Source organism: Podarcis erhardii, assembly GCF_964252035.2.
Source record: "Podarcis erhardii genome assembly, chromosome: 14".
Taxonomy (NCBI): Eukaryota; Metazoa; Chordata; class Lepidosauria; order Squamata; family Lacertidae; genus Podarcis; species Podarcis erhardii.
The window spans coordinates 25,568,814-25,594,765 of NC_138503.1; the positions used below are offsets into that span (position 1 = coordinate 25,568,814).

The 25,952-nt window shown below is 45.3% G+C and overlaps 1 protein-coding gene across 3 annotated transcripts; it reads left to right on the top strand.

Moving 5' to 3' along the window:
- The first annotated feature begins 499 nt into the window (after positions 1-499).
- On the top strand, positions 500-25,950 carry ANKDD1A (ankyrin repeat and death domain containing 1A). 3 transcript variants are annotated; one of them, XM_081839063.1, is made up of 15 exons: positions 500-876; positions 7,367-7,470; positions 9,216-9,314; positions 10,418-10,516; positions 12,243-12,347; positions 12,570-12,668; positions 12,848-12,946; positions 14,301-14,399; positions 14,568-14,666; positions 16,741-16,839; positions 16,996-17,094; positions 20,156-20,251; positions 21,648-21,849; positions 23,094-23,225; positions 23,681-25,950. In XM_081839063.1, exons 1-15 carry the CDS (start codon positions 843-845, stop codon positions 23,740-23,742), a joined length of 1,527 nt encoding a protein of 508 aa, XP_081695189.1. In that variant the 5' UTR covers positions 500-842; the 3' UTR covers positions 23,743-25,950. The 3 variants fall into 3 exon arrangements, with proteins under 3 accessions (XP_081695189.1, XP_081695191.1, XP_081695190.1); XM_081839065.1 differs by lacking the exon at positions 500-876 and having other exon boundaries at positions 9,220-9,314; positions 10,377-10,516; XM_081839064.1 differs by lacking the exon at positions 500-876 and having other exon boundaries at positions 9,220-9,314.
- Positions 25,951-25,952: the final 2 nt, after the last annotated feature.

Consider the following 25,952-nt stretch of genomic DNA (forward strand, 5'->3'; position numbering starts at 1 on the left):
CAAAAAATGGGGGTGCACAAACCATCTATTTAAAGCACATGGCCTCAAAGAATCTTGGGAACTGTAGTTTATTAAGGGTGCTGGGAATTGTAGTTCTGCAAGGGGGTAAATCCTCCAGATTATTTCATGCTGTTTTTTTAAGAAGTCTTTTGCATTGTGTGTGTGTGTGTGTGTGTGTGTGTGTGTGCGCATTTTAATAATGATTGCTTTTTCCTCCTGTGTAAACCGCCCTGCGTCACCTTCCGTGTCAAGAGCGGGGCAGGTACAGAAAGGTCAATATTAACAGATGAATCAAAACCTCTCCAGACAGTTGAAGGCAGACACACCTCTTCATGCATCCCCTTTGCTCAATATTTAGACACACACGTGCCAATTCCTCTCTCTCCAGAGGCTGGGCCCAACCTGCACTCATCCAGACACCGACATAGAGTGGGGGACAGGGCGCACGTGTGAATGCAGCTTCGCCCATGACAAGTCCAAGGGGAACTGCGCTCCCTTTCTGTGCAATGGCTCATAGGCTATTTTAAGCACATTTCCCACAAGCCCCGCTAGGAGGAGAAGAAGGGGAAAAGCAGCAGAAGGAGCAGCAGCAGAAGAAGAAGGAGATGCCGCCGCGGATGGAGTAATTTGACACCATCTTATCCGCCGCAGCCTGCACAGCTGGGCCGCGGGGCGGAGAGTGCGCCCCATGCCCAGGACTTAAGGGATGCGCGTTCAAATCCTGGCGCCTGCTGCTGCTGCTGCGTTTAGCCAAAGGAGAGGCAGGCAGGCTTCTCCTGCCTCCGAAAGCGGAGGCCGGGCTACAGCTGGGATGCTCTGGCGGTGAGGAGCTTGCAGGGGCCATGGAGAACGACTTGGCTTCCGAGGATGACACCCGTAAGTGAAAGGGGTGCGGGCTGTGGAGGGGGGGAGAAACGAAGCGGGGTGGAGAGGGGTCCGAGGCAAAAGTGGAGGAAGAACCGAGGGCTCCTCTTGGACTTCCCACCGACTTCCTCGCGCGTGGGACGTCGCTCTGTATAATGTGGCCAGTGCTGGCAAAGCCACTGCGGTCGAAGGTTTAAGTTCCCGCCCCGAGGAGCGTGCAATCGAGGTTGCAATTGGAAAGGAGAGAGGCGAAGTGAAAGAGGTTAGAGGTGGGAATGGGGGGGGGGCGGTGACACTGGATAAGTAGGGCTTCGAGGTGTGGGGGGGAGGGAGGGAGGATTGTTCCGTTGGAAAGGGATAGCGGGGAGCAGCAGGCTTCGGCGGGGAAGGAGAAGAGTTCTTCCCGGGCTCTGCTGAAAGCCTCCTCGGGGCGCTCCTTGTGGATGATCTGACCCAAATGCGCAGGAATTCGCCCGGTCCTCGAGCCCGTTGAGCCGGTCGCTTGCATTCCAGCTATTTGTGCTTTCTCTCTAAGACTCCTCATCTGAGAGTTGGGGCTTTTGTGGGGTTGTTCTTTGAGTGAGGATTTAGTCGCCTGCATTAGGGGCAGCCGATGCACGAAGTGGGCTTACGCCTGCTAGTCCCCCTGGCGTACACGTGTAGCTCCACCTTTTGAGTTTTGGAGGAGGAGCTCCAGGACCTGGAGCACGGTGCAGGTGGAGTGGGGAGAGTTGAAACCTTACACCCCGATACCACCCACCCTCTTCCGCCCCAAGAGCTTCTTGCCCAGCTGCAAGTGTGCAGGGGGTTAATTTTCATCAGGATCACAGAGAGTTAAAAAAAGCCCTATCTGCATGCTGAGGTCCCAATCCTGATTAGACACCCATGGACGTGCACACACAGAGAGAAAATAGCTATTTCAATAACAAGCTGGTGTTGGACTACATTTCCCATCATCCCTGAGCTTTGTCTTTGCTCTCAAGGAGTGATGTGAGCTGATGCCCAACAACATCTGAATGTTACTACATTGGCTACTCCGGCGGCATGTTATTATTGCACAGATACCCTGGCGTTGGTTAGCTCATTAATTGGGTGTCTGCGGTTGCTTCAATTTAAAAGTACTGTGATACCACTTTAAACAGCTATAAAGGTAAAGGGACCACTGACCATTAGGTCTAGTCGTGGCCGACTCTGGGGTTGCGGCGCTCATCTTGCTTTATTGGCTGAGGGAGCTTCCGGGTCATGTGGCCAGCAGGACTAAGCCGCTTCTAGTGAACCAGAGCAGTGCACAGAAATGCCATTTACCTTCCCGCTGGAGCGGTACCTATTTATCTACTTGCACTTTGACGTGGTTTCGAACTGCTAGGTTGGCAGGAGCAGGGACCGAGCAACGGGAGCTCACCCCATCGCAGGGCTTCGAACCGCTGACCTAGGCTCTGTGGTTTAACCCACAGCTATAGATTCCCCCAAATATTTATGTGAGCTGTTGCTTCTTAAGGGTGCCAGGAGATGTTAGGAAACCTACCTATTTATTTATATTTATGTACTTATATATTATTTATTTTTTATTTTTTATTAATTTTATTAATTTATTTTTTATTTTTTATTTTTTATTATTTATTTATATTTATGTACTTATCTATTATATATATTAACACACACACACACACACACGCTATATATACATATACATATACATATACATATACATATACATATACATATACATATACATACATATATATATATATATATATATATATGATTTATGTTTATATTTATATTTATTCCATACAACTTATACAAAGTATAACATGGGTGTCAGACCTCTTTTAAAATTTGGAATATACTTTACTGGTTCCAAAAATTGGAATAAATATATTTATGTAAGAACAATAGTTTGGATCTTGTTCTCACCATGACTGACCAGGTGCCTCCATGTGAAGCCCAAAAGCAGGACCTGAGTGGCAGCAGCGTCCCCACTTGTGATTCTCTTTTTTTTAAAAAAAAAAATAATATTTATTCAAATTTTCAAGATACAAAAACATTTAAAGCATAAACAAACAAAAACAGAAAAAAGGCAAAAGAAGAAGGAAAAAAAGAGAGAAAAATATACAAGATTCAAAATAACTTCCTTTCATTATCTTGTGTCTTAGACCTCCTCATACCTCCCTTTTTTGTATTCCAATTTAATCATTGTTTCAGCAAATTCTTCCCATATTTATCAAAAAAAAAGAATAATTTATCTTAACAATCTATTTCAAATTTATCAATATTACCTTTAACTTTACCTTTACTTTCAGAACCATATACCTTTAAATTTAAACTTTGAATTATATTTATACTTATTATCTTCAAATCTTTCTACTAACGCCAATTATTTCCTTTCCGCCACAGTCTATTATTTCACAAATGTTACTCAGAAATAGCCAAATATATAAAAGAAAGTTCTCTTCTAGTTTTGTCCATCGTCCCTTTCTTCCTGGTTTCGGGTTGCATCCATCCTTTCTTCCCTTTAATCTTAATTTTCAGTCCGGTGTTCTAATGTCTGAGGCTCTCAAGTCACTTCCATGCCACCTCTGCGGATTTTCTTGCTCCTGGTTGTGATACGACGCTTTCTTGTCCCTTGTTGAAGTCTTTCGTACTTTCTTCCCCTTCTCCTTGGGGAGTGGATCTCTGGGAAGTTCCATACAGTCATAGTCTCCATTTTCATTTGTCAGATTGTTCCATTCCCCCCAGTTCCACTCCCCATTGTTGAATTTGTAATCCAAACGGTAGTTGCTCCAAAAGTACTTATTCTCTTGTTTCACAGTCCCACTAGAGCTAAGAATCCCCTTAACTCCAGAAGTTTGCAGACACCCTTTGGGTTCAACGACATTAGATCTCTCATTTTGTAACTTTTGAGGTATATTAACAATCTCTTCCATCTCCCACTGCCCTTGGGTTTGCTTTAAGTCAGTTTCCTGGGTCAATTGTTGTAAGGTTTCACTCTCTTCTTCTCCTGTCAATCCATACTTTCTAGCTACAGCAGTCATGGCATCCAGTTTCTCATCTACCAAGTTCATATCCTCCTGCAGCTGCTGCAGCATAGCATCCACTTTAACAAGGGCAGCAAGAAAAACTTCCTTCCTGCTCATTTTTAGTCAAGGTCAAATATCTGGTCTCACGCTGATTTCCACAGCTGTTATGTCTCTTTGTGAACTGCAACAAAGAAACTAACAAACTCCCTCTAGAGGGCAAAACTTCTGTTAACCTCCATCTTTAAAATGTATCAAACAAAGGAAATTTTACTTTCAATTTTCCAATACTTTGTTTCCTTGCAACAAGCACAAGCAGAGAGCGACATTAAAGTCTATTTGTTTCTCCTTTATTTCTATCTATCCAAGTCCGTTTCCTTCAAAGAATCTGTCCTGACGTCCCGTCCCCAGGTTGGGGGCAATGGAAATTTATTCCTTTACTTCCTATCTGCAGGATTAGACAAAGTTCTTTTACCTCCTTTCCTCCTGCCGTCAAGGGGGTTTTAATGGTCATAAGTGCCGGAAATTTCAATCTTTGAATCAAATTCAAGGCTAATTAGTTTGTACGATCTTTGCTTCAGTCTGTTTACAAAAAACGGGAGGCAGACTTCCTTTTTATACCTTCCCGCTTCGTACCTAATTCAAAAAAAAAATTTTTTCTTAATCCAATCCTCCGTTTTTACTCACGGGTACTTGTTTAAAGTCCAAATGTCATCAGGAAAAAGCCGGCACTCTCCGTCGATGGCTATGCAGCTTCCCTCCGTGAAAGTAGCAGTCGGTTCGATTGCAGCATGCTGCTCATCCCACTTCACTCCGGAGCCCCAAAAAAGGGTTTCCCGGCGAGTAGGGGAGGCGCTCTCGGTGCTCCGCCGAACCCCACGTCCCCAGGCTCCTCCGCCTGGGGTTTCTAGCGGGTCCCCACCTTCACCGCGGTGGGAAGACCCAATTTTCACGGAGCCCGTTCCTCCAGTCGGAGGAACTCTGCCATTCGACGATGGCGCCAACCCGGAAGTCCCCCCACTTGTGATTCTCACCAGTTAGTATTAAGAGGTGCATCGTCTCTGACACTGGAGATAGCATATATCCGTTGAAAGACCTGTAAAGTTGGAAAGGACCCTGAGGGATCAACAAGTCCCCCACCCTTGTGATGCAGCAGTCTCAACACACGGTCTCCCATCCAATCTGAAACCACCCTGGGACCCTGCTTAGCTTTGCAAATGTGCTAGCAGTTTTATTGCTGCACCAGTATATTTAGCTTTATTGTTGTATGAATTTGTCTAGCCTCCTTCTAAAACCATCTAAGTTTATGTACAAGATCCACCCTTGATACATGACATCTGCAGCAGGTACAGTCTTTAAGAACAGGAGAGCCCTGCTGGCTCAGGTCAATGGCCCATTGAGTCATAGAACAGTATCTGGCGCAACTCCTTTTAATGCAGGAATCTCAGCTGAAGCATCTGTGACAGATGGCCAGTCCCCTATTCTGTTCTCACAGTGGCCTCACAGATGCCCCAATGGGAAGCCCACATGCAAGACCTGAGTGCAACAGCACTGCCCTCTCTGCTTGTGATTCTCAGCAACAGGAATACAAATGCATGCTGTGCAAGTAAGAATACAGTGGTACCTCGGGTTACAGACGCTTCAGGTTACAGACTCTGCTAACCCAGAAATAGTACCTCGGGTTAAGAACTTTGCTTCAGGATGAGAACAGAAATCGTGCTCCGGCGGTAGCGGGAGGCCCCATTAGCTAAAGTGGTGCTTCAGGTTAAGAACAGTTTCAGGTTAAGAACGGACCTCCGGAATGAATTAAGTTCTTAACCCAAGATACCACTGTATAGCCATTGTGGTGAGTAGCCATGGACTGCCTTATTCCCCATGAATTTGTCCCCATTAACTTCTCAAACTTAATCATTTCCAGAAGTCCATTCCAAAACCAAAGCGTTCCAAAACCAAGGTTCACTTTCCCATAGAAAGTAATGCAAAATGGATTAATCCGTTCCAGACTGCAACCCCTAAAACAGCACTTTAACATGAATTTTACTATCTAACAAGACCGTTGATCCATAAAATAAAAGCAATAAACAATGTACTGCAGTCACACAAGCAACCAATCAGTAGCTGAACTGGGTTCCACACAGTCACAAAAACAAACAAAAAAAGAGCCACAAAAAACACAAAATAAACAGCAAAAACAGACAGACCTCAGCGTAACACTCAAAATGGAAGTGTGGCCATCAAATAGGAAGCGTAGCACTAAAAACAGAGCACATTTGGCATCTGAAAAAAGCTTACTTCCGGGTTTGCAGTGTTTGGGTTCCAAGTTGTTTGAGTACCAAGGCGTTTGAGGACCAGGGTATCACTGTATATAATATGAAGAGTGGATTATCCAAAAGGTGTCTCGCTCATTATAATTCTTAATAAAGTACCAACCTATTTGTTTATCCCATAAGAAAATCATTATATAGTTTTATAGATATGTCTTACCAAATTCCTTTCATTAATAACTGCTTTAAATCTGTTTCTTCCTGAAGCATGACTGTGAATTTAACAATAGTTCTCCCTCCGCCACCCTTCCCCTCCCTCCATATGTTTTTTACAGTTCCTTTCAGTTGACTTTATACTTGTCTCACGGCTGTTGAAAGCACTAGAAGGCAAGGGCATAAAGTTCTAGAAACCTGTGTGCTGTGTAAATCCACCCCTGCCCTGTCAGTGTGTATGTGTGTTTTATGAAAGCTGTAGTTTATACTACCTCTAGTTTATTATAACTTATAAGCACTAGTCATGCTGTGTAAATAAATATCTCTGTTTCACCTTGCAGATGGGCATTTCCTTCTAAAGCCCTCGGATCATACTTAGTTGTATTTTTATATATTCCTGTTCAAAGCTTGGATATTTCAATATTAAATGGCTTATAGTCTTAAAAATAAATAAATGTTTTTTGAGGGGTGCCTCAGCATCTGTATATAGAGCTGAGAGGGACTCGCTGCCTCTGAAGCGGTCAATGTTGATAATTCTGAGCTAGGTGGACCAATGATCTGCTTCAACTTGAGGCAACCCTCCTATGTTTCCTACATTCTGGCACTGTCTCCATTCCAATTTGGCTTTTATTGTGCTCAACCATCATGTTAGGGTGAGAAACCTTCTGCCCTGTGTTGCTGTCTGCTGCCATAGAGGATTCCCGTAGGGTCTTTGTGCGAGTCCCTGATCTGACTTTGCTCTATCCAAGGAGGCTTTGCTGGAGGCAGGCAATTTTGCTTCCAATGGCATCCTAGCATGGGTCCATAAAAGAATGATCCACCCTCTGAGACTGACTGAGGTCCAAGCTAACTGTGATTGACCATCTGTTCCATCTGTTCAGCGGGCAACTCCTTGCAGTCAACAATATGTACCCAGCTGCCTCTAGGATTTAATTTCTGTGTTTTTCCATCTTACAACCTGCACTGTAACCATCATTAACACCACCGTGCCCTGTTTTTCTTCCCAAGTGCTTCTTTCGGAGAAAGAGTTTCATGATGCGGCAAAGCGGAACAACACAGCACGGATGAACGAGCTGATCAAGAGAGGGGTGGATGTCAAGGCCAAGAATAATGTAGGTGTTTACAGGGGTTGGCGTCCAGATAATGTTGCTGGCTCTTCCCCAGAAATCTGAATTGAGGTGATGAACCTGTGTCCCTCTGGATCTTGCTGAACTACATCTCCCATCATCCCTTGCCCTTGGCCATGCTCACTGACGCTATCCGGGAACATCTTGATGACACACAGGTTTGCCACATCTTATCTAGACCCTTCATGGTTGGAACACAGGGACATTTTGGGTTGCAGGAGAACAAAACCAAACCAAGTACAGTGGTACCTCAGGTTACAGACACTTCAGGTTACAGATGCTTCAGGTTACAGACTCCACTAACCCAGAAATAGTACCTCGGGTTAAGAACTTTGTGTCAGGATGAGAACAGAAATCGCACCACGGTGGCGCAGTGGCAGTGGGAGGCCCCATTAGCTAAAGTGGTGCTTCAGGTTAAGAACAGTTTCAGGTTAAGAATGGACCTCCAGAACGAATTAAGTTCTTAACCCGAGGTACCACTGTAGCTCCAAGAACTCTGTCATGAGACTTTCCCCAATCTCCTTGAACAGCGAAGCTGAAATGGGGTCGGGAGGGAAAGGGACATCTTTTCTGTTGCCAAACTCTCCCTCCAGTATTCTATATGCACTAAAGGTAAAGGTAAAGGGACCCCTGACCTTTAGGTCCACTCATGGCCGACTCTGGGGTTGCTGTGCTCATCTCGCTTTATTGGCCAAGGGAGCCAGCGTACAGCCTCTGGGTCTCGTGGCCAGCATGACTAAGCCGCTTCTGGCAAACCAGAGCAGCGCACAGAAACACTGTTTACCTTCCCACCAGAGCGGTACCTATTTACTTGCATTTTGAAGTGCTTTCAAACTGCTAGGTTGGCAGGAGCAGGGACTGAGCAATGGGAGCTCACCCCGTCATGGGGATTTGAACCACCGACCTTCTGATCGGCAAGTCCTAGGCTCCGTGGTTTAACCCACTGTGCCACCCGCGTCCCACCCTCTACATGCACTAAGCTAGCCCCAAAGCCAAATCAGCCCCAAATATATTTTTTAATTATCATACTGAGCATTTTTATCCCACTCTTCAGCCACAAAAGCTCCCAGAGCAGCTTACGAGACTTGCAGTGCGAAAGAGGTGCACAAAAGGAAAAGGCATTAGGAGGGAGGAGGAAAAAAGGACACCCAGAAACTATCAGTGCTTCTGAGGCTGGATTTAGGTTTGATGAGGCCCTAAGCTACTGAAGGTAATGGGGCCCTTTATATGTCCAGGTGTCCTTTGTCAACAACAAATTGTCACTGTTTTTTGTGTTGAATATATGCTATATGGTAACTTATGGACCTAATAGGTCCATACACAACACAAAACACTGTTGCTGTATGTAGGTTTATTTTATTTGTTGTTTTTTTACTGATATTTTGGATACATATATCCAGTTGTTTTTTTCCTTTAATTTTTTAGGCCCCCCCCCCAAAGAGTGGGGCCCTAAGCTATAGCTTGTTTAGCTTATACATAACTCCGCCACTGGGTGCTTCTAGGTTTACTGAGTATTCATCCTGATTTCTTTGCAGAGAAGTTAGATGGAGCACATCCACACCACCTTGAGTTCCTTGGAAGAAAGATTGGATAGAATGTAAAATAAATGAATATTTAGTCACAGAGGGGGGGCACGGCTGGGGGGGGCACTGACAGCAGTTTGCCCAGCACCCACCCACCTGTTCTGCATCCTTTTCTTCCCCCTACTTAACCTTGTCCTTCCTTTCCAGATAGACAGGACCGCTCTCCACTGGGCTGCAGGAGCTGGTCACGAACAGGCCGTCCGTCTTCTCCTAGACCACGATGCCTCTGTGAATGACGAGGACAACGTAAGCTTGAGGGGGATCTCAACTCTTGCATCTGTGCGAAATGCGGCTGGCCTCTTAAAACCCAGCTCCTTGGTTGCTTTGTATGAGAACCTCCTCCAAGAAGCTTGCTTGGTTTATTTGTTTAAAATGTTTAGCCACCAATACAGGTGGTAAAATACAGGGAAGTGAAAAATGAATGTGTCATAAAAATAAAGGTTCTTTTCAAAAGGCGCAGTGAATGATGGAGGCTCAGGGATAGCCTTCCTGAAACTGGTGCCCTTCAAATGTTTTGGGCAACAACTCCCAGCAGCACCAGTAGGGCAACTGGCTCTTCTGCATATGATGATGGTAGATGTTCACCGCCATGAACTTAACCAGCACTTTTAGAAGTGCCACATACAAAGTGCAAGGCAGCAAGTCACAAATGCTAAAATGCAATGTGACATCGCTTTGGCAGCAGTTTATTATAGGCATATGCTAAACCAGGATATATTTTTAGAAAAATACAACAAGGTCCCAGGGTCAGTCCCCAGCATCTCCAGGTAAAGGTAAAGGGACTCCTGACCATTAGGTCCAGTCGCGGATGACTCTGGGGTTGCTGTGCTCATCTTGCTTTATTGGCCGAGGGAGCCGGCGTTCAGCTTCCGGGTCATGTGGCCAGCATGACTAAGCCACTTCTGGCGAACCAGAGCAGCGCACAGAAATGCCGCTTACCTTCCCGCAGGAGTGGTACCTATTTATCTACTTGCACTTTGACATGCTTTTGAACTGCTAGGTTGGCAGGAGCAGGGACCAAGCAACGGGAGCTCACCCCATTGCGGTAATTTGAACCGCCGACCTTCTGATCGGCAAGCCCTAGGCTCTGCAGTTTAACCCACAGTGCCACCTGTGTCCCATCTCCAGGTAGGACCAGGAAATAATCCTGGTCTGAAACCCTGGTGAGCTACTGCCAGTCAGTGTAGACAATACTGAGTTAGATGGACCGAAAGGTCTGTCTCAGTGTAAGGCAGCTTCCTACATTCCTAGAACACACAACCCTCTCCTAGGTAAATTGAGCAAGGACTAACTGCCATTTTATTCCAGACCCAAGATGACCTTTCTTCTGTCTCTCTCTGGCTACCCAGTTTGGGATGAACGCCCTCCTCTTGTCCGCCTGGTTTGGCCACCTCCGTGTCCTTCAGATCCTTGTCACTGCTGGTGCCAAAATCAACTGCCAAAACAAGGTATGGCATCGTTCCCTGGCTCCCTGGTATTAACAGCTTTGTATGACAGAGAGAGATTCCTTCATTACCTTTTGATTGCATGTGTGGTTTGATTGGAGAGTCTATAAATTTAAAAAAGTTTGAAATCTGAATAAGCAATTTAGGGTGTTTCCAGGCAGTCAGATTGGTAGGCAACTCAGTCTTACTGAGGGCAGACCCACTGAAATTAATGGACCGACTCCAAGTAAAACTCAGTTGAATACTGCCCTCACTAATTTGCAGTTTTAATTCGTTTGAACACCAGCAAATTCAGGTTGCACTGTGACTGGCAAATTTAAAGGAAGATCCAACTGGTATAGTTAAAGCACATGGTGTCTCTCAAAGAATCATGGGAATGGTAGTTTCACCCTGACAGAGCCATGGTTCCCATCAACCTTAAGCAACAATTCCCATGACTCCTTGGGGGAAGTCACATGCTCTAAATGTGTGTTGAGTGTGCTTTAAATGTGTGGTGTAGATCTTCCCTTGGGATGTACATTTACAGTGGATTGGGGCTCTTGCATAGCAAACACGCTTCCCAAGAAAGCCTTGGACTGTCTACGCTATGGAAAATAATGGTAAAATGCACTGGAAACTTTGGGATGAAAATTGCCTGGTGCATCATTTGCTCCACAAGTTCCTCTCTCCTTCCTGCCCCCACTGCCTGCCAGCCTAATGCAGATCTTTGCAATGACCAGTCTTAAACCTGATGACCTTTATCGGATGCATGCAATTCCTTTGGCCTGGACTGAAACCACTCAGAGATGCATGTCTCCCAAGGCACGCGGGAGTGGCTGTGAAAGTAGTCTCAGAGCAGCTGGGGGCTCTTAGTCAGGATCATCCAGTCGTCCTGTGTGGGCAGGTGGTGTTTGCTCAGCGGGGCAAGTTTGGAACTGTGTAAAGCATACATAGCAGGAAAGGGCAAGCCTGTATATTTTTATAATAAATAACTTAGGAGGAGTAAAGCATTAAATGATGGTTGTAAAAGATAAGCAAGAGGATATTTTTGGCACTCAATGAGGCTGTGGTGGTTGTAAAGTTCAGGGGAAAGTTCATGCAACCACCAGCAGGAAGAGTTGACTGCTTTGTCCTCGTCCGCCTCCGTTCCTGGAATTCCCGTCTTCAATATGTTCGTCACACTTCCTCTCTTAAAAATATATTGCTCAGGGATACTAGATCAGGAGTGAGGAGCTCTTTGGAAGCCCAAGGGCTGCTTTTCTTTGTGGGCAAGCTTTGGGTGGTGGACCCACCCAGTGGGGGCTGGGGCCAGAACAATACAAGGAAGTCGAATTTTATTATTTCGGTCACAGACCAGTTCCAGCCCACATACAATATCAAGGAAATCATAAAACATGATAGGGATACATTTGAATTTGCAATTAGGTTTAATTGGACTGATGGGAGCTATACAGTGATACCTCGGGTTAAGTATTTAATTCATTCCGGAGGTCCGTTCTTAACCTGAAACTGTTCTTAACCTGAAGCACCACTTTAGCTAATGGGGCTTCCTGCTGCTGCCACGCTGTCGGAGCACAATATGTGTTCTCATCCTGAAGCAAAGTTCTTAACCCAAGGTACTATTTCTGGGTTAGCGGAGTCTGTAACCTGAAGCGTATGTAACCCGAGGTACCACTGTAGTTCAAAACAATTTGTGTGTTAGGCCCACACCTCAGGAACTGAATCCTATTCCTTTTTTTCCCCCTCCCAGAATGGTCGCAACTTGTTGCATTGCGCAGCCCAAAGAGGTCATATCAGGGTCATTGAGTTCATCATGGAAGACCTCGAAGATGTGCAGCTGGATAAGAAAGACAAGGTGGGAATGTTTCAGAACAGTCCAAAGCACTGGCTTTTTTTGTAAATAGTTCTTGTTCTTTCAAGAAATAGTTCTTTCAAATATGTTATCAGGCGGTGATTGGCCCAAAGTCACTCTGTGAGCTTCATAGCCAAGTGTGGATTGGAACCCTGGTCTCCTAGGTCCTAGTCTAACACCATAACCACTATACCACAAAGACACTCATCCTTTCTCTCCTTAAAGATGGACAGGACGGCATTTCATCTGGCTGCTGAGAATGGGCAACTGGAGGTGGTGGACTTCCTGATTCGCTTAGGTTGTGCCTGCAGAATCAAAGACAAGGTATGGAAAGGAACAGGAATCAGCATCCCGTTCAGTCCAGTTGCTGTTGTCTGTGGGTCTTCCTCACCCTTTGGGGCTTTGCTTATTTCCCTCTCCATCTAGTCTGGCCCTTAAATTATTGGTACTTTGAGAGGATATCACCCACACATATTTCTATTGGATGTCACCTTGATTTGCAGGAGAAGAACACGGCGCTTCATCTAGCTGCCAAAAATGGTCATGCAGAGGTGCTGCAGAAGCTTATAGATGTAGGAATGAACCTTGATGAGAAGAATATGGTGAGTAGAAGACCTTTGCTAGTTTATTATGTTTATCTCCTCCTTTTCCTTCAAGGCATTCAAGGTGATGTACATAGTTGTCCTCCCCATTTCAGCCTCACAACAAGCCTGTGAGGTAGGTTAGGCTGGGAAATAGTGGCTGGCCTAAGGCCACCCATTGGCCGTTGTCCCTGAGTGGGCTATTGAACCAGGTGTGCTCAGAGTAGACCAACTGAAATACAACACACTTAAATCCCTGTGATTTCAGCGGATCCAACTAACATGGGGTACCACCCATGGCCTTGCGGGTCCTAATCTGACACTCTAACCACCCTTTGAGGAACATAATTCACTCAGTAGGAAGAGTACACCATGAAGATGCCATACCCGTCAACTGTCCTGATTTAAGCAAGGCATCCCGGAATTACAGAAGCCACTCCAGCTTCTGATTGGATCACGAGATGTCTGGTTTTGGCTTCCAAAAGTGTGTGGCCCCAAAAGATGTGCATTGGGGGGGAGGGCGTGCTCTCGCGAGATTCACCTGGCTCCCGCGAAAGTACAGCCCTGAAAGATGCCCAGAGCAGTTGCCCCAGGTGCTCCTCTTGCCCATGAGCACCACAGCTCAGGTATGCCACTCTAGCAAGGAGCAGCCAACTACAGGAGCAGAACCGTCAGCAGCAGCATGTGGACCCCAACAGAGGAGGAAAAATATGGTATGAGCAGGTGCCAAGGCTCTTTTCCTTCCGCCTCTGCTCCTGCCATGTGCGCTGGGATGGTCATCAGGGAGGGGAGTTGGGAAGTTGCTCACTTGCTCGCTTCTGGCCCTGAAAAACTCACGTTTTGGGGGAGGCCGTGCTCTCTCACAAGTCACATGACTCATTTGGGCGTGCGGCCCTGAAAGACAAATGCCAGGGTTTTCCTCTGAGGGATGTCGGAGGATATGAGATGCATGAAGGTATTTGTGGAGGTGGGGAAGATAGCGGAGAAGGAGGAGGCTGAGTTCAGTCATTGAGTGGCACCAGTTTCTGGAGGAAATATAGTACCACCTCTTGGCCCAGCTCACTAAGCTGAACAGCAAGATTGCTAAGGAGAGGGAGGGTACAGGAGTTCTTTTTGGCACCTGTTAAAACATTTTTGTTTTTAAACATGCAGAATCTTGATGTGTTTCAATCTGGTTTTTAGCTTATTGTTGGTTTTAATTATTTTTTAAAATTTAAAATAGTTGTTTTTAACTGATCATTACATTGTTTAATTATTTTTGTAAACCACTTTGTGGTTTTGTTTTGTTTTGCGCTAGCAAATGGTATGTACATTTTATGAAATAATAAATAATTAGAAGTGCAATCAGGGTTCTCCTCTTCTTCTCCCTTCCCAGGAAGGGTTGAGCGCCCTGCACTTGGCTGCTGAAAATGGTCATCATGGCTGCATGAAGCTGCTCCTGGAAGCCGGCTGTGATGTCAACATCCAAACTCAGGTCAGTGGCTCTCACTGGAAGGTGATGCCTATTGCAGCTCCCCTGAAGGATGCTGAGGATTATCGGGGGCAGTTGATAAACAATAAAATAATTGGGATTGAGTTAAGGCAACCTTGGGCCACATGGACAATCTCTTGTATTGTCTGAATGGTGTTTTCTCTCTCTCAGAAAAAGATGACCTGCCTTCATTATGCTGCACAAAATGGCTATGAGATCATGGCCAGGATCCTTATTGATGCAGGAATTCACACAGATACACTAAATTACGTAAGTAGCTCATTTGGTCGGGTACCACCTACACAGTGGCATAGCGTGGGGGGTGCAGGGGGGGCCGGCCGCACCGGGCGCAACATCGGGGGGGGGCACTCGCACTAGCAGCTCTCTGCCCCTAGTAAAATCCACGGGTTAGGGGTCGCAAATTACTTGCCTTGCCGTGGCGTAGCGTGCTGACAACCCACGCTACGCCACTGCACCTACAGCATCTTTGAGCAAAGAAAGGAGGAATGAGAGTCCATTGGGTCTGCTGAGTCCATCCTTGGACTCTCTTTGTAGGGTGGTGCTGTAAGTTAAGAAGGCTAAGAAGCTCAGTCTAGGATAGCTTTCGCCAACTGGCTCCCTCCAAATGTTGTTGGACTACAACTCCCAGCAACCTCAAGTCAGTAGCAGTGAAAGCTGGCTTAGAATACCCTTCCCCCAGCTTGCTGCCCCCCTCCAGATGTTTTGGATCAGCCCCAGTCAACATGCTGGCTGCTGGCTGCTGGGAGTTGTACTCCAAAGCATTCGGAGTGCACCAAATTGGGGAAGGTCGATCTGGTTCAAATTAAGTATGTGATATTCCAACCCACAAGAACTTCTTGGCCTTTGCACCACCAGAGGGCTCTTAATACATAAGAACATAATAAGAACCTGGCAGCTGGATCCTGACGCCTCTCTAGTCCAGCTTCTTGTTCTCCCCGCGGTCAACAAGACGCTTCTGGGAGGCTCACAATCAGAACAAGTGCTCTTCCCACTTCCAGCTACTGGGAACAAGGCATCCTTCCTCCAACTGTGGAGGATGCACCTGTTTTAGCAGAAGCTAAGCTTGTCTCAGATGCGAGTGGTGCTGTGGGTTAAACCACAGAGCCTAGGACTTGCCAATCAGAAGGTCGGCGGTTCGAATCCCCCCGACGGGGTGAGCTCCCGTTGCTCGGTCCCAGCTCCTGCCAACCTAGCAGTTCGAAAGCACGTCAAAGTGCAAGTAGATAAATAGATACCGCTCCGGCGGGAAGGTAAACGGTGTTTCCGTGTGCTGCTCTGGTTCACCAGAAGCGGCTTAGTCATGCTGGCCACATGACTCGGAAGCTGTACGCCGGCTCCCTCGGCCAATAAAGCGAGATGAGCACCGCAACCTCAGAGTCGTCTGCGACTGGACCCAATGGTTAGAGGTCCCCTTTACCCTTTTAAGCTTGTCTCAGGTCTGGTCAAGTGCCTGGATGGGAGACCCAATATTCACCACATTTTTATGGCAGAAGAAATGGGGGGATATTAATGTGCTGTGCTAAATCACCTGGCTCTTATTGAATCAGGAGGACTTGTACCTCCACATTTGGCTTTACATGCAAAAGGTCTGAGGGTCAGTTCCTGACATTCCAGTGAACCGTAGCTCAGTGGTAGAGCAGCTGCCTTGCATGCAGATCCCTGGTTCAATCCCCAGCATCTCCAAGCAGCTCTGAAATTCTGGAGAGATGCTGCCTGTCAATGTTGACAATGCCGAGCTAGATGGAACAATTGTCTGACTCGGTATAAGGCAGCTTTGTTATGTTCCTAAGAGGTAGGAAGGCTAAGAAAGGCATCCCCTTGAGAACTTGGAAGGGACAAATACTGTGTCTCCATACAAGGCAGCTTCATATAATGCTGCTCTCCATTGCTACAGTTTCTGAGGGAATAGTTATGTCAGTCAGTTGCAGCAAAAACAAGATGTTAAAGCAGCTTTCCCCAAACTTGACTCTCCAGCTGTTTTTGGACTACAGTTCCCATCACCCCTGGCCACTGGTCCTGCTAGCTAGGGATGATGGGAGTTGTAGTCCAAAAAAAGCAGGAGACCCAAGTTTGGGAAACCCTGTGTTAAAGAACGGCAATATATTGATGGCCTCTCTGCCTTCAGGCTTTTAGCCCTAAAACCTGTTTCCAGTGTCAGAGCAGAATGGGTGCCTTTGCACACCTGCCGAGTTCTGTACCTGTTCCATTGAATAATGCTGTCATGTTAAGAGACAGACCTTCTAGCTCAGAGGATGTACCTTAGAAGGCAGACTTCCCCCCACCTCAACTGTACACAAAACTATCAGTGTGCTTCATTTTACAGCAAAATGCATCAGCTATGCACATTGCGGTGCTACAGAATCACCCAGCCATCATTAAACTCCTAATTGATGCTGAATGTGACCTGGATATCCCTGATAATGTAAGACTTTTATTTTATTTTTAAGAAATAAACTGTATGGTTTCATGCTATTGATACACGATCTACATGTCCCAAATGTTAAGAGACCACCAGTGGTCCACCGTAGAGTAATAGGCCCTCATTAATGCTAGCTCCTTATTTTCTGTTTTTACCCAGAGGCAGCAGAGCCCACTGCATATTGCTGCAGAGCATGGGAGACAGGACATTGCTGAAATGATTCTTATCGCTGGGGTGAACTTAAAACTAACAGACAAGGTAAATAATTCTATTGCAGACAAGTAGCACCTTCTCAGTCATGGTTGGAATAGAATGCAGGTAATCAGCACACAGATAATGGAAAAATTAATATTATTTTGAACTTCAGAAGAAATTGAAGGCAGATGACACTCCAAATAAGTTTTAATAAAGAAAAGGAGCCATGTGATTCCCAGGAACTGGAATTCAGTGGTATGCCATCCTGATTTGTAGGCATTGATAGCCTTATGCTTCAGGCATCCACCTCACCTCTTTTTAAAGCCATCCACGTTGGCAGCCACCACTATGCATAGGCGCCGACTCCATGGGGCCTGAGGGGGCCTGAGTCCCCTCAAAAAATCGTTTGGGGGGGCTCAGCCCACCCAATAATTTAAGAAAATTATTACCGTAAATTTCGCTCTATAACACGCAGATTTTTTCTCCTAAAAAGTAAGGGGAAATGTCTGTGCGTGTTATTGAGCGAATGTGTGGTCCCTGGAGCTGACTCGCCGGAGCGCAGGGGCAAAAATAGGCAAAAATCAGGCAAAAATAAGATCGGGCGGTCGGGCGGAGGGAAGGCGGAAGCTGCTGCTTTCCTGCATTCTGCCTCAGGGTCTTACTGCCCACCCGCTTCTGTTGCTGCGTTTGCTCAAACTCAACAAAGAGCAGGGAATCCCCTGCCCTCCTGGCAAGCAGAGGGTTAAGGAAAGGATCGAGTCCTTCCTTCTAATTCTTTCCTAGTCACACTGCGTGCAGGCTCCAGCCCACCACCTCCTCCTCTCCGTGCTCTAGGGACTCGCAGGCAGCCGTAAAACATGCAGGTGGGAGAGAGAGAGAGAGGGCTGGCTTGGGGGGGGGACTTTTGCCTTCCTTTCCTCCCCCCCACCCTGTTAAACTCCTCCCCTGCATTCTTAGCCAGCTGCTTCTCCGCACACCCCTCTTGTGCTTCTTGTCCCTTCTGTGTTTTTCCTTCCCTCCCCATTTAAAACGTGGTGACAAAGCACGGATCCCCATGGATCCTCAGGATTTTTGCATTGGGTCACCCCAAATTCACCATCAGATCACATTACATGTCCATGGCTACAGTCTGTACCAAAAAAATCACGCACCCACTGTTGCCTGGGGCTGCAATGGTGCAAAAACGTGGTTACAAAGCATGGATCCACAGGATCTTTGCACTGGGTCACCCCAAATTCACCATCAGATAACATAGCATGTCCATGGCTACAGCCTGCACCAAAAAAATCACGCACCCACTGTGGCCTGGGGCCACAATGGTGCAAAAACGTGGTTGCAAAGCACGGATCCACATGGATCCTCAGGATTTTTGCATTGGGCTACTCCAAACTCACTGTCAGATATTAAAAATCTTTATAAAATAGAGAATTAAATACATACAGAATGTTAAATTTTCAGTTTCAAAATATTAGTACTAGTTTAGTACTGTATTTCTATATTACTATAGTACTGTATTAGTTATTTTCAAATACTTAAATATTTTTAGGGTGTAAGACCCAATTAAAGCCCGTTATTTACATACAGTATTACAGTATTTACATACAGTATTAGGCATACTGTATTAACTTTATTAACTGTATTAAAGCATTAACTTTGAGATATTATTTTTATTTAATGAACCCTCAGCCTTATTCAAAGTAAGCTTAAATTAGCTATTTCACTTATTAATCAAAGTGCTATTACTGTGCGACAGCAATATTTTATGTTTTATTCTTTTAATGATAGTTTAGGATTTATTTAAATATCATTTCAGTCTTTTCAGAGCTATATATTCACTGCTCTGTAATAGTCTATAAGCATAATTGTTACTGTAAATTAAATTAGCTTTTTACCAAAATACCGTGCGTGTTTATGTTTTGTTTCTTTTTTCAAAGCCAAAAAGTGTTTCAGGCTTGTCGAGTTTCCCGGAGTGTGGAGTTATAGAGAGTCAAGTTTTCGGGGTTCTAATGTTGATCACATGACTCTAAAATACTTTTTAAAAACTTTAAAACTCACTAATTTTCATCTAAAATTTAGAAAACTTCCCGGGGCAGGACCCCGGTATGCCCCCCCCCAATATTTTTTATAAGTCGGCGCCCCTGCCACTATGCCTTTGTGGTGGGGAATTCTGTAGTTTAGCCAAGTGCTGCGTTATTTGGTTGATTGGTATGTTTTCATTTGTTGTCTCTCCTGAATCTCCCACTGTGGTTTTTGCCAGAGTCTTGCAGAGAAAGCTGTAAAGCAGAGCAACATTTTTTGCAATGTTGCAAAGGTAGAAATGGCATGACCCGGCAATGGACCGAGCACATTAGGCAGCTGTCATACGATTGTGCATGGGTGAATGAGCCCCAAATGACAGAACCTTTCTCTCTCTCCTCCCTCCAATTGGAATCCTTTTTTGACTTGCTGCAGGGAGTTAATGAAATTTGCCTGGTCCCCTGTTCAAAATTTGGACAAAAACACATTTCCCTCCCTGAAGCAATTCTTTGCAGGTGGCTCTCCAGAAGCTTTAAAATTTTATATATATATATATATATATATATATATATATATATATATATATAGTGTTAAATATAATTTTTTTTATATATATATATATATATATATATATATATATATATAGTATATGTGTGTGTGTGTGTGTGTGTATTGTATGTATTTTAAATTTCTGGAGATATATTACAAGGTCATGTTATGCATCTGTCATCAGTGGAAAATGGGAGATATATGGCAGAAGTCAAACCACTTGGAGCTTTCTTCCTTACAATCAAATGGTATATAATTTTATGAGCTAAATACTGTTTGTTCATTTAAGAAAGTGATAAATACATTAATGCTGTTTTGAGATTATTGCTGTGAGATTTGGAAAGCCTATTCAGACACATAGTGGCTGATGTGTTTTCAACTTGTCTTATTTTAATGGTCTTTTACATGTTTTTAATTACTTGTTTTTAAGCTTTCTATCGATAATCTTAATATTCATTGAAAAGCACTTAGTGGTTTTATTACCATCAAGCGGTGTATAAGTTTTGCTAAATAATAATAAAATAATGTTTCCTTCTCCTGCTCTTACTTTTGATTTCAGCAAGGTAAAACATCCCTAGATATTGCTGCCCGTGGCAACCACATCAACCTGGCTGACATGATCATCAAAGCAGATAGGTTTTACAAATGGGAAAAGGTAGGTGGGCATTATGGAATATCCAAACATTCATGTATACAGTGGTACCTCGGAAGTTGAACAAAATTTATTCTGGAAGTCCGTTCGACTTCCAAAACATTCGGAAACCAAAGCACGGCTCCTGATTGGCTGCAGGAAGTCGTAGAAGCTCTGTCGGACGTTCAGGTTCCAAAGAATGTTCACAAACTGGAACACTCACATCAGGATTTGCAGTGTTCGGGAGCCAAAATGTCCAAGTACCAAGGCGTTCGGGATCCAAGGTACGAGTGTGTGTGTGTGTGTGTGTGTGTATCTCTATGTCTATGTCTATGTCTATGTCTATGTCTATGTCTATGTCTATGTCTATGTCTATGTCTATCTCTCTCTATCTCTATCTCTATCTCTATCTCTATCTCTATCTCTAGCTCTAGCTCTAGCTCTAGCTCTAGCTCTAGCTCTAGCTCTAGCTCTAGCTCTAGCTCTAGCTCTATATATGGGCTTGTGGGTATGGAATGTTCACAGTTACAGCTGCTGAAGGGAAAGGTGTCAGCAACAGAATGTTGATAAGTGGTGCAGGTGCTATGAATGAAAAGAGAGGTCAGTTTGGTTCGAGTAGAGATGACATTGAAGAGTGTGCTCTTGGCAAGGGCAAAGCATGTGATGAGGTGGCCATGTGTCCTTGCTTTACAGAGGATGGTCCTCTTTTTGAAGATCTGTCAGAGGCGGCCTTATGTTTAAAGGTGTCTTCCATTGGGATAGCTGTCTGGTCCAAATGTGAAGATAAAGAACTCTAAGGCAGGAGAAAAGAAAAGGGGACCTTGAAGTTGCCCATCAATGGTTAGAAGCACCAGGTAAAAGGTAAAAGTAAAGGACCCCTGGACAGTTAAGTCCAGTCAAAGGCAACTATAAGGTTGCGGCGGTCATCTTGCTTTCAGGCCAAGGGAGCCAGCATTTGTTCAAGACAGCTTTCCAGGTCATGTGGCCAGCAGTACTAAACCGCTTCTGGCACAGTGAAACACTGTGACGGAAACCAGAACACATGGAAACACCGTACACCTTCCCGCCACAGCGGTGCCTATTTATCTACTTGCACTGGTGTGCTTTCGAACTGCTAGATTGGCAGGAGCAGGGACCGAGCAACTGGCGCTCACCCTGTCGTGGGGATTCGAACCACCGACCTTCTGATCAGCAAGCAAACTCAGCAGGCAGGCACCTCCTTCACTCTGCACCCCCCTTGCAGCCATTATAGACAGCTTGCAGAAAATATTTGTCAGTTGTTGTTGTTTAGTTGTTTAGTCGTGTCCGACCCTTCGTGACCCCATGGACCAGAGCACGCCAGGCTCAGTAGTAGGTGAAATTAAATTTTGGGGGGAAATTCAAGTTAGTAGTGAATCAGCTCCTGTCACTTTTTTTGTAGGATAATCTGAACAGCGACTCCGACTCCTGGGTAGCCAAGCACTTAACCTTCAAGCAGGACCACCGGATGGAGACGCAGCACATCCGCTCCGTCATGTGGAGGCTTGCGACCAAATACCTCAAACCCAACGAGTGGAAGAAGCTGGCACATTACTGGAAATTCACCGAGGCTCATATCAGAGCTATTGAGCACCAGTGGGCAGGTAGGTCGCTTGCTCAGACTAAGCACCTTCCTGTGCACTTTTAGGAAGAGTGTTTCCCAGTTCCTACCTACCTGGAGATTGAACCAGGAACCTTCTGTGTGCAAAGCAGTTAACAGTCCATCCCCAATCACTCACACAGAAGGCATGTAGGAGGGTTTTCTGAGAGGCTCCCTGCTGCCTCTGCATGAGTCACTGCTGTGGACTTGCCAGCTGCCAATGGAGGGCTACAACTCAGGCAGAAAGCACAGAGAGTGGTGCTGTGAGGTCGGCTTAATCCCAGTGCCTGAGTGTGTAAACAGTAAAACTTTGCCCCTCACCAATCAAAATGTTTGGGGAACACTTTTAAAGACAGAATCAATAGCTTGATATTCGAAGCAAATTTGTGAAGTAAGGAAGAGGTGCTTGGAGGTTTGTGAAAGGAACCCCCCTGCCTTCTCAAACAACTGTGCTCCAGAATCAGCCTTTGCCAACCTTGGCCACATTTACACAATATACAGTGGTACCTCAGGTTAAGTACTTAATTCGTTCTGGAGGTCTGTCCTTAACCTGAAACTGTTCTTAACCTGAAGCACTATTTCTGAGTTAGCGGAGTCTGTAACCTGAAGCATATGTAACCTGAAGCATACGTAACCTGAGGTACTACTGTATACTAAAGCACTATGGTAAACAGTCATGGCTACCCCAAAATAATCCTGGGAGCTGCCATTTGTTAAGAGTGCTGAGCGGTGTTAGGAGACCCTTAGTTCCCTCACCAAACTATACTTCCCAGAGTTGCCTGAGGTGATTGTTAAACCACTCTGGGAATTGTGGCTCTGTGGTGGGAATAGGGGTCTCCTCACAACTCTCAGCACCCCTTGATACACTACACTTCCCAGGATCCTTTGGGGGAAGCCATGACTAAACAGTGCTACCATACTGCTTTAAATGTGTGGTGTAAATGTGGCCCTGGGGTTCTCCAGCTGTTTTGGGTGATCATCTCTCATCAGCCTCAGCCTGATAGCACTGTAATCCAAAACAGCTGGAGGACATGGAGATGGTGACAGCTGTGGTAGGTAGTATTCTCCCAAGGTGGTGGCCATGTCCCAAATTGTAGGCATTTCTGCTATAACAAAGAAAGAACTGTGACTGTTCCAAGTCAAGTCCACAGCTAACCACTCTTCACACTTATGCCATAAGACACTATGAAGCATTTAAGGGTCTTTGTATATGTGTGTGTGCCTGCTATCCCTAATTCTTCTTTCTAGGCAGCAAAAGCTACAGAGAACACGGTCATAGGATGTTGCTCATTTGGCTCCATAGTGTGATTATGGCAGGGGAAAACCCAGTCAAAGGACTGTATGAAGGCCTGGTGGGCATTGGAAGAAGAGACTTGGCAGGTAAGGGTCACCTGGCTTTGCATGAGATTATCTGGGCTATCCAACCCATCTTTATCAGTGTCAGCTGAATTTTATCCTGTAAAAAGTAGGCATGCTTAAGCCTCGTTCCTTATTGTTCAGGAAATGTGTTGTACTGCTCAGTGTGTTGCACTAGGACGTGCGCGATCCGGGTTCAAATCCCTACTGGCAACCTTGGGCCAGTCACTGCCTCTTGGCATAACTGACCTCAAAGGGTTGTTGTGAGAATAAAATGGGGGTGGGGTGGGGGTGGAGAACCATGTATGCCACCTTGAAGTCCTTGGAGGAAGAGAATTGTTATGTATGCAAGAAATATATAAAGGCTATCACTCAAAATCTCTCGGAAAGAATTCAGACTTTTTGTTCAAGCCTAGTTTAGCATAGATGGGTATAAAGAAATCTGAAGGATGTAAGAACTGCATTTTGTTTTCAAACAGAAAGCATCAGGAAACAGGCAAATGCAGACTCCACCTCACCAAGGAAGTGCACCGCGATGTGATACCAGTAAGAGCACAGGAAACCTCCTGTTTTTGCTGCTTCAGAAGTTTCACGCTGGAGCCACAGCAGCAGAATGGACAATTTTGAACTGTTAGTCAGAAGGTATCCATAAACTCTCTTTCCAAGGGCTTCTTGCCATAGCAAATGGCAACCATATCCACTATCCACTCAAGATCAGGTAACAATGCAAGTTGGTACATCAACAGGCTCTGCTCACAGCAATGCATTCTTTATAGTAAAGAGAAGGCACGATTCTCAAAACATGGGAGACCAGGAAATGAAATATACACCATATTTTCCAGATCTAAAACTAAGGTTACAATCTCAAGTTCCGGGATGGCCCAGGACGTTTTACCGCTTCAGGAAAACTCCCCACTGCCACTGCACCCGATCCCTCTCCACAGCTGTACCCTGCCTGTGACAGAGGAGGTGGGTTCATAGCAACCATGGAGGCAGGGACACACCCACGTAGGAGGCAGCAGTGGTGAACAGCATGCTTTTTGATCTCAGTTAGGCCATCAGAGGCAACTGTCTTCATGGCTGGGCCAGCCCTGCTCGAGTAAACCTTGTTAAATCAATATAAATTACTGATCAGCAAATGCTGTTAAGAGTGTAATGGGACATGCATAGCAATGTTTCTCGGCTGGAAAATCTCACTGTGAAATAAGAAAACTCTGCAATTCTGGTTTTTCTAAACGCACCTCCATTGTGGTAGGGGTAGCTACGATTGCAGGGAAAAAACTGATTTAAGTTTCACTAAAGAATGATGGCATCATGTTCCACCATTGGAGACTGCACGGAGAGAGACGCCTAGAATTCTGCTCTTGTGCCAGCCTGGTGCTAGCGAGCCACGTTTATTTCTCAGTGTAAGCTGTTTACATTTCTCCCATGCAGGCATAATTTTTTTAAAAAAACAAGAATTTTATGAGGAAGCCCCACCCACCCTCAGACCACTCTCTGTGCAAAAAAGCCAAGCACACCATTGGGCCAGAGTTAAGTGTTTATTAGTTCCACGGACTCCAAGAGATACAATTAGATGCATGTTTACTTGGGGTTGGATTGTGGCCTAAGTTAGCAGATCTTTTTCCAGTCTGAGGACTATATTCCCTCCTGGACAACCTCCAGGGACCCTTTTGCCAGCGGCAGGCAGGGCCAAAAGTGAAAACCGGCTAGAGGCCCAAGTGTGACACTAGGGCTGCCCTATTTCAAAAAGTGAAAATCAGACGCAAAAGCTGTAGAACTTTTTTTGTGGCAAAGTTATTGAGCTATCCAGGGTTTCAACAGGGGTCTCTCCTCTCCTCCACCCTGGAAATTGAACCCGAGACCTTCTGCAGGCAAGGCAGATGCTCTAGCAAGGGTCCTTCTACTGAAGAAAACACATCTTTTCCTTTAACTGTTATGGAGTATTTGTGTGTCTGAAAGCAATGGTGCAGATAGATGCTGCCCCTGCAAACAGATGCCCCAGCTGCATGCTTCTCAAGCACAAGAATGCCCTTTGAGTGTTACAGCAGAAGACGAATCAGCCATTTATTTTATGTTCTTCATGAAGCAGATTTCATATGAACTTGGCTGGAGCATGAGACTTCAGTGCCTAATAAACAGTGGGCAGCTACCTCATGCTTTTTGCACCATGTCCCCCCCCCCAAAGGAGTAGCTTGACTCAGTCCATGTGAAATATACTAGGGTCGACTTGATTTAGAACTGCATACTAAGAACCAAAGCCAATACTTTGGTAATCCATGCTTAACCTCTTATTTTTGTACACCTTAGAGTAGAGGTGGAACTTTGTAGCCCCCCCCCCCCGCCCGAAGTTGATGGACTCCAACTCCCATCATCCTTGACCCATCGGGCCATGCTGACTGATGGGAGTTGAAGTCCAACAAAATCAGGAAGGCCACAGGTTCCCTAACTTTTGCCTTTGAGCTATGCATATGGAAAGAAAGCTGGATAGCCAAACTCTCCTCCTCAGCGTATCAACAGCTACAAGTTCACTGAAAGGAGGAGTTATCAGCTTCAGATTCTATACAGTGATTCTATACAGGCAGGGCCAACCAAGGCCTGGGGTTCATTCCAGTCAGCACAGATAGGATGGTCACCTCTTTGTATTTACCAACAGTATACTTTTCTTAAACTTGTCATGAAGTTTTGTATTTTTAAAAAAGTGCAAGCATAACATTTGGTTTTCAAATAAACTTATTTTTTCCCTTAACC

What these genes read in the sequence shown, in the direction of transcription:
- ANKDD1A (XM_081839063.1), top strand. Translation starts at nt 843, where the DNA reads ATGGAGAACGACTTGGCTTCCGAGGATGACACCC. An exon ending in CCTGCAGAATCAAAGACAAG is followed by an intron (nt 12,669 to 12,847) that starts GTATGGAAAGGA and finishes CTTGATTTGCAG; the next exon opens with GAGAAGAACACGGCGCTTCA. An exon ending in ACCTGGATATCCCTGATAAT is followed by an intron (nt 16,840 to 16,995) that starts GTAAGACTTTTA and finishes GTTTTTACCCAG; the next exon opens with AGGCAGCAGAGCCCACTGCA.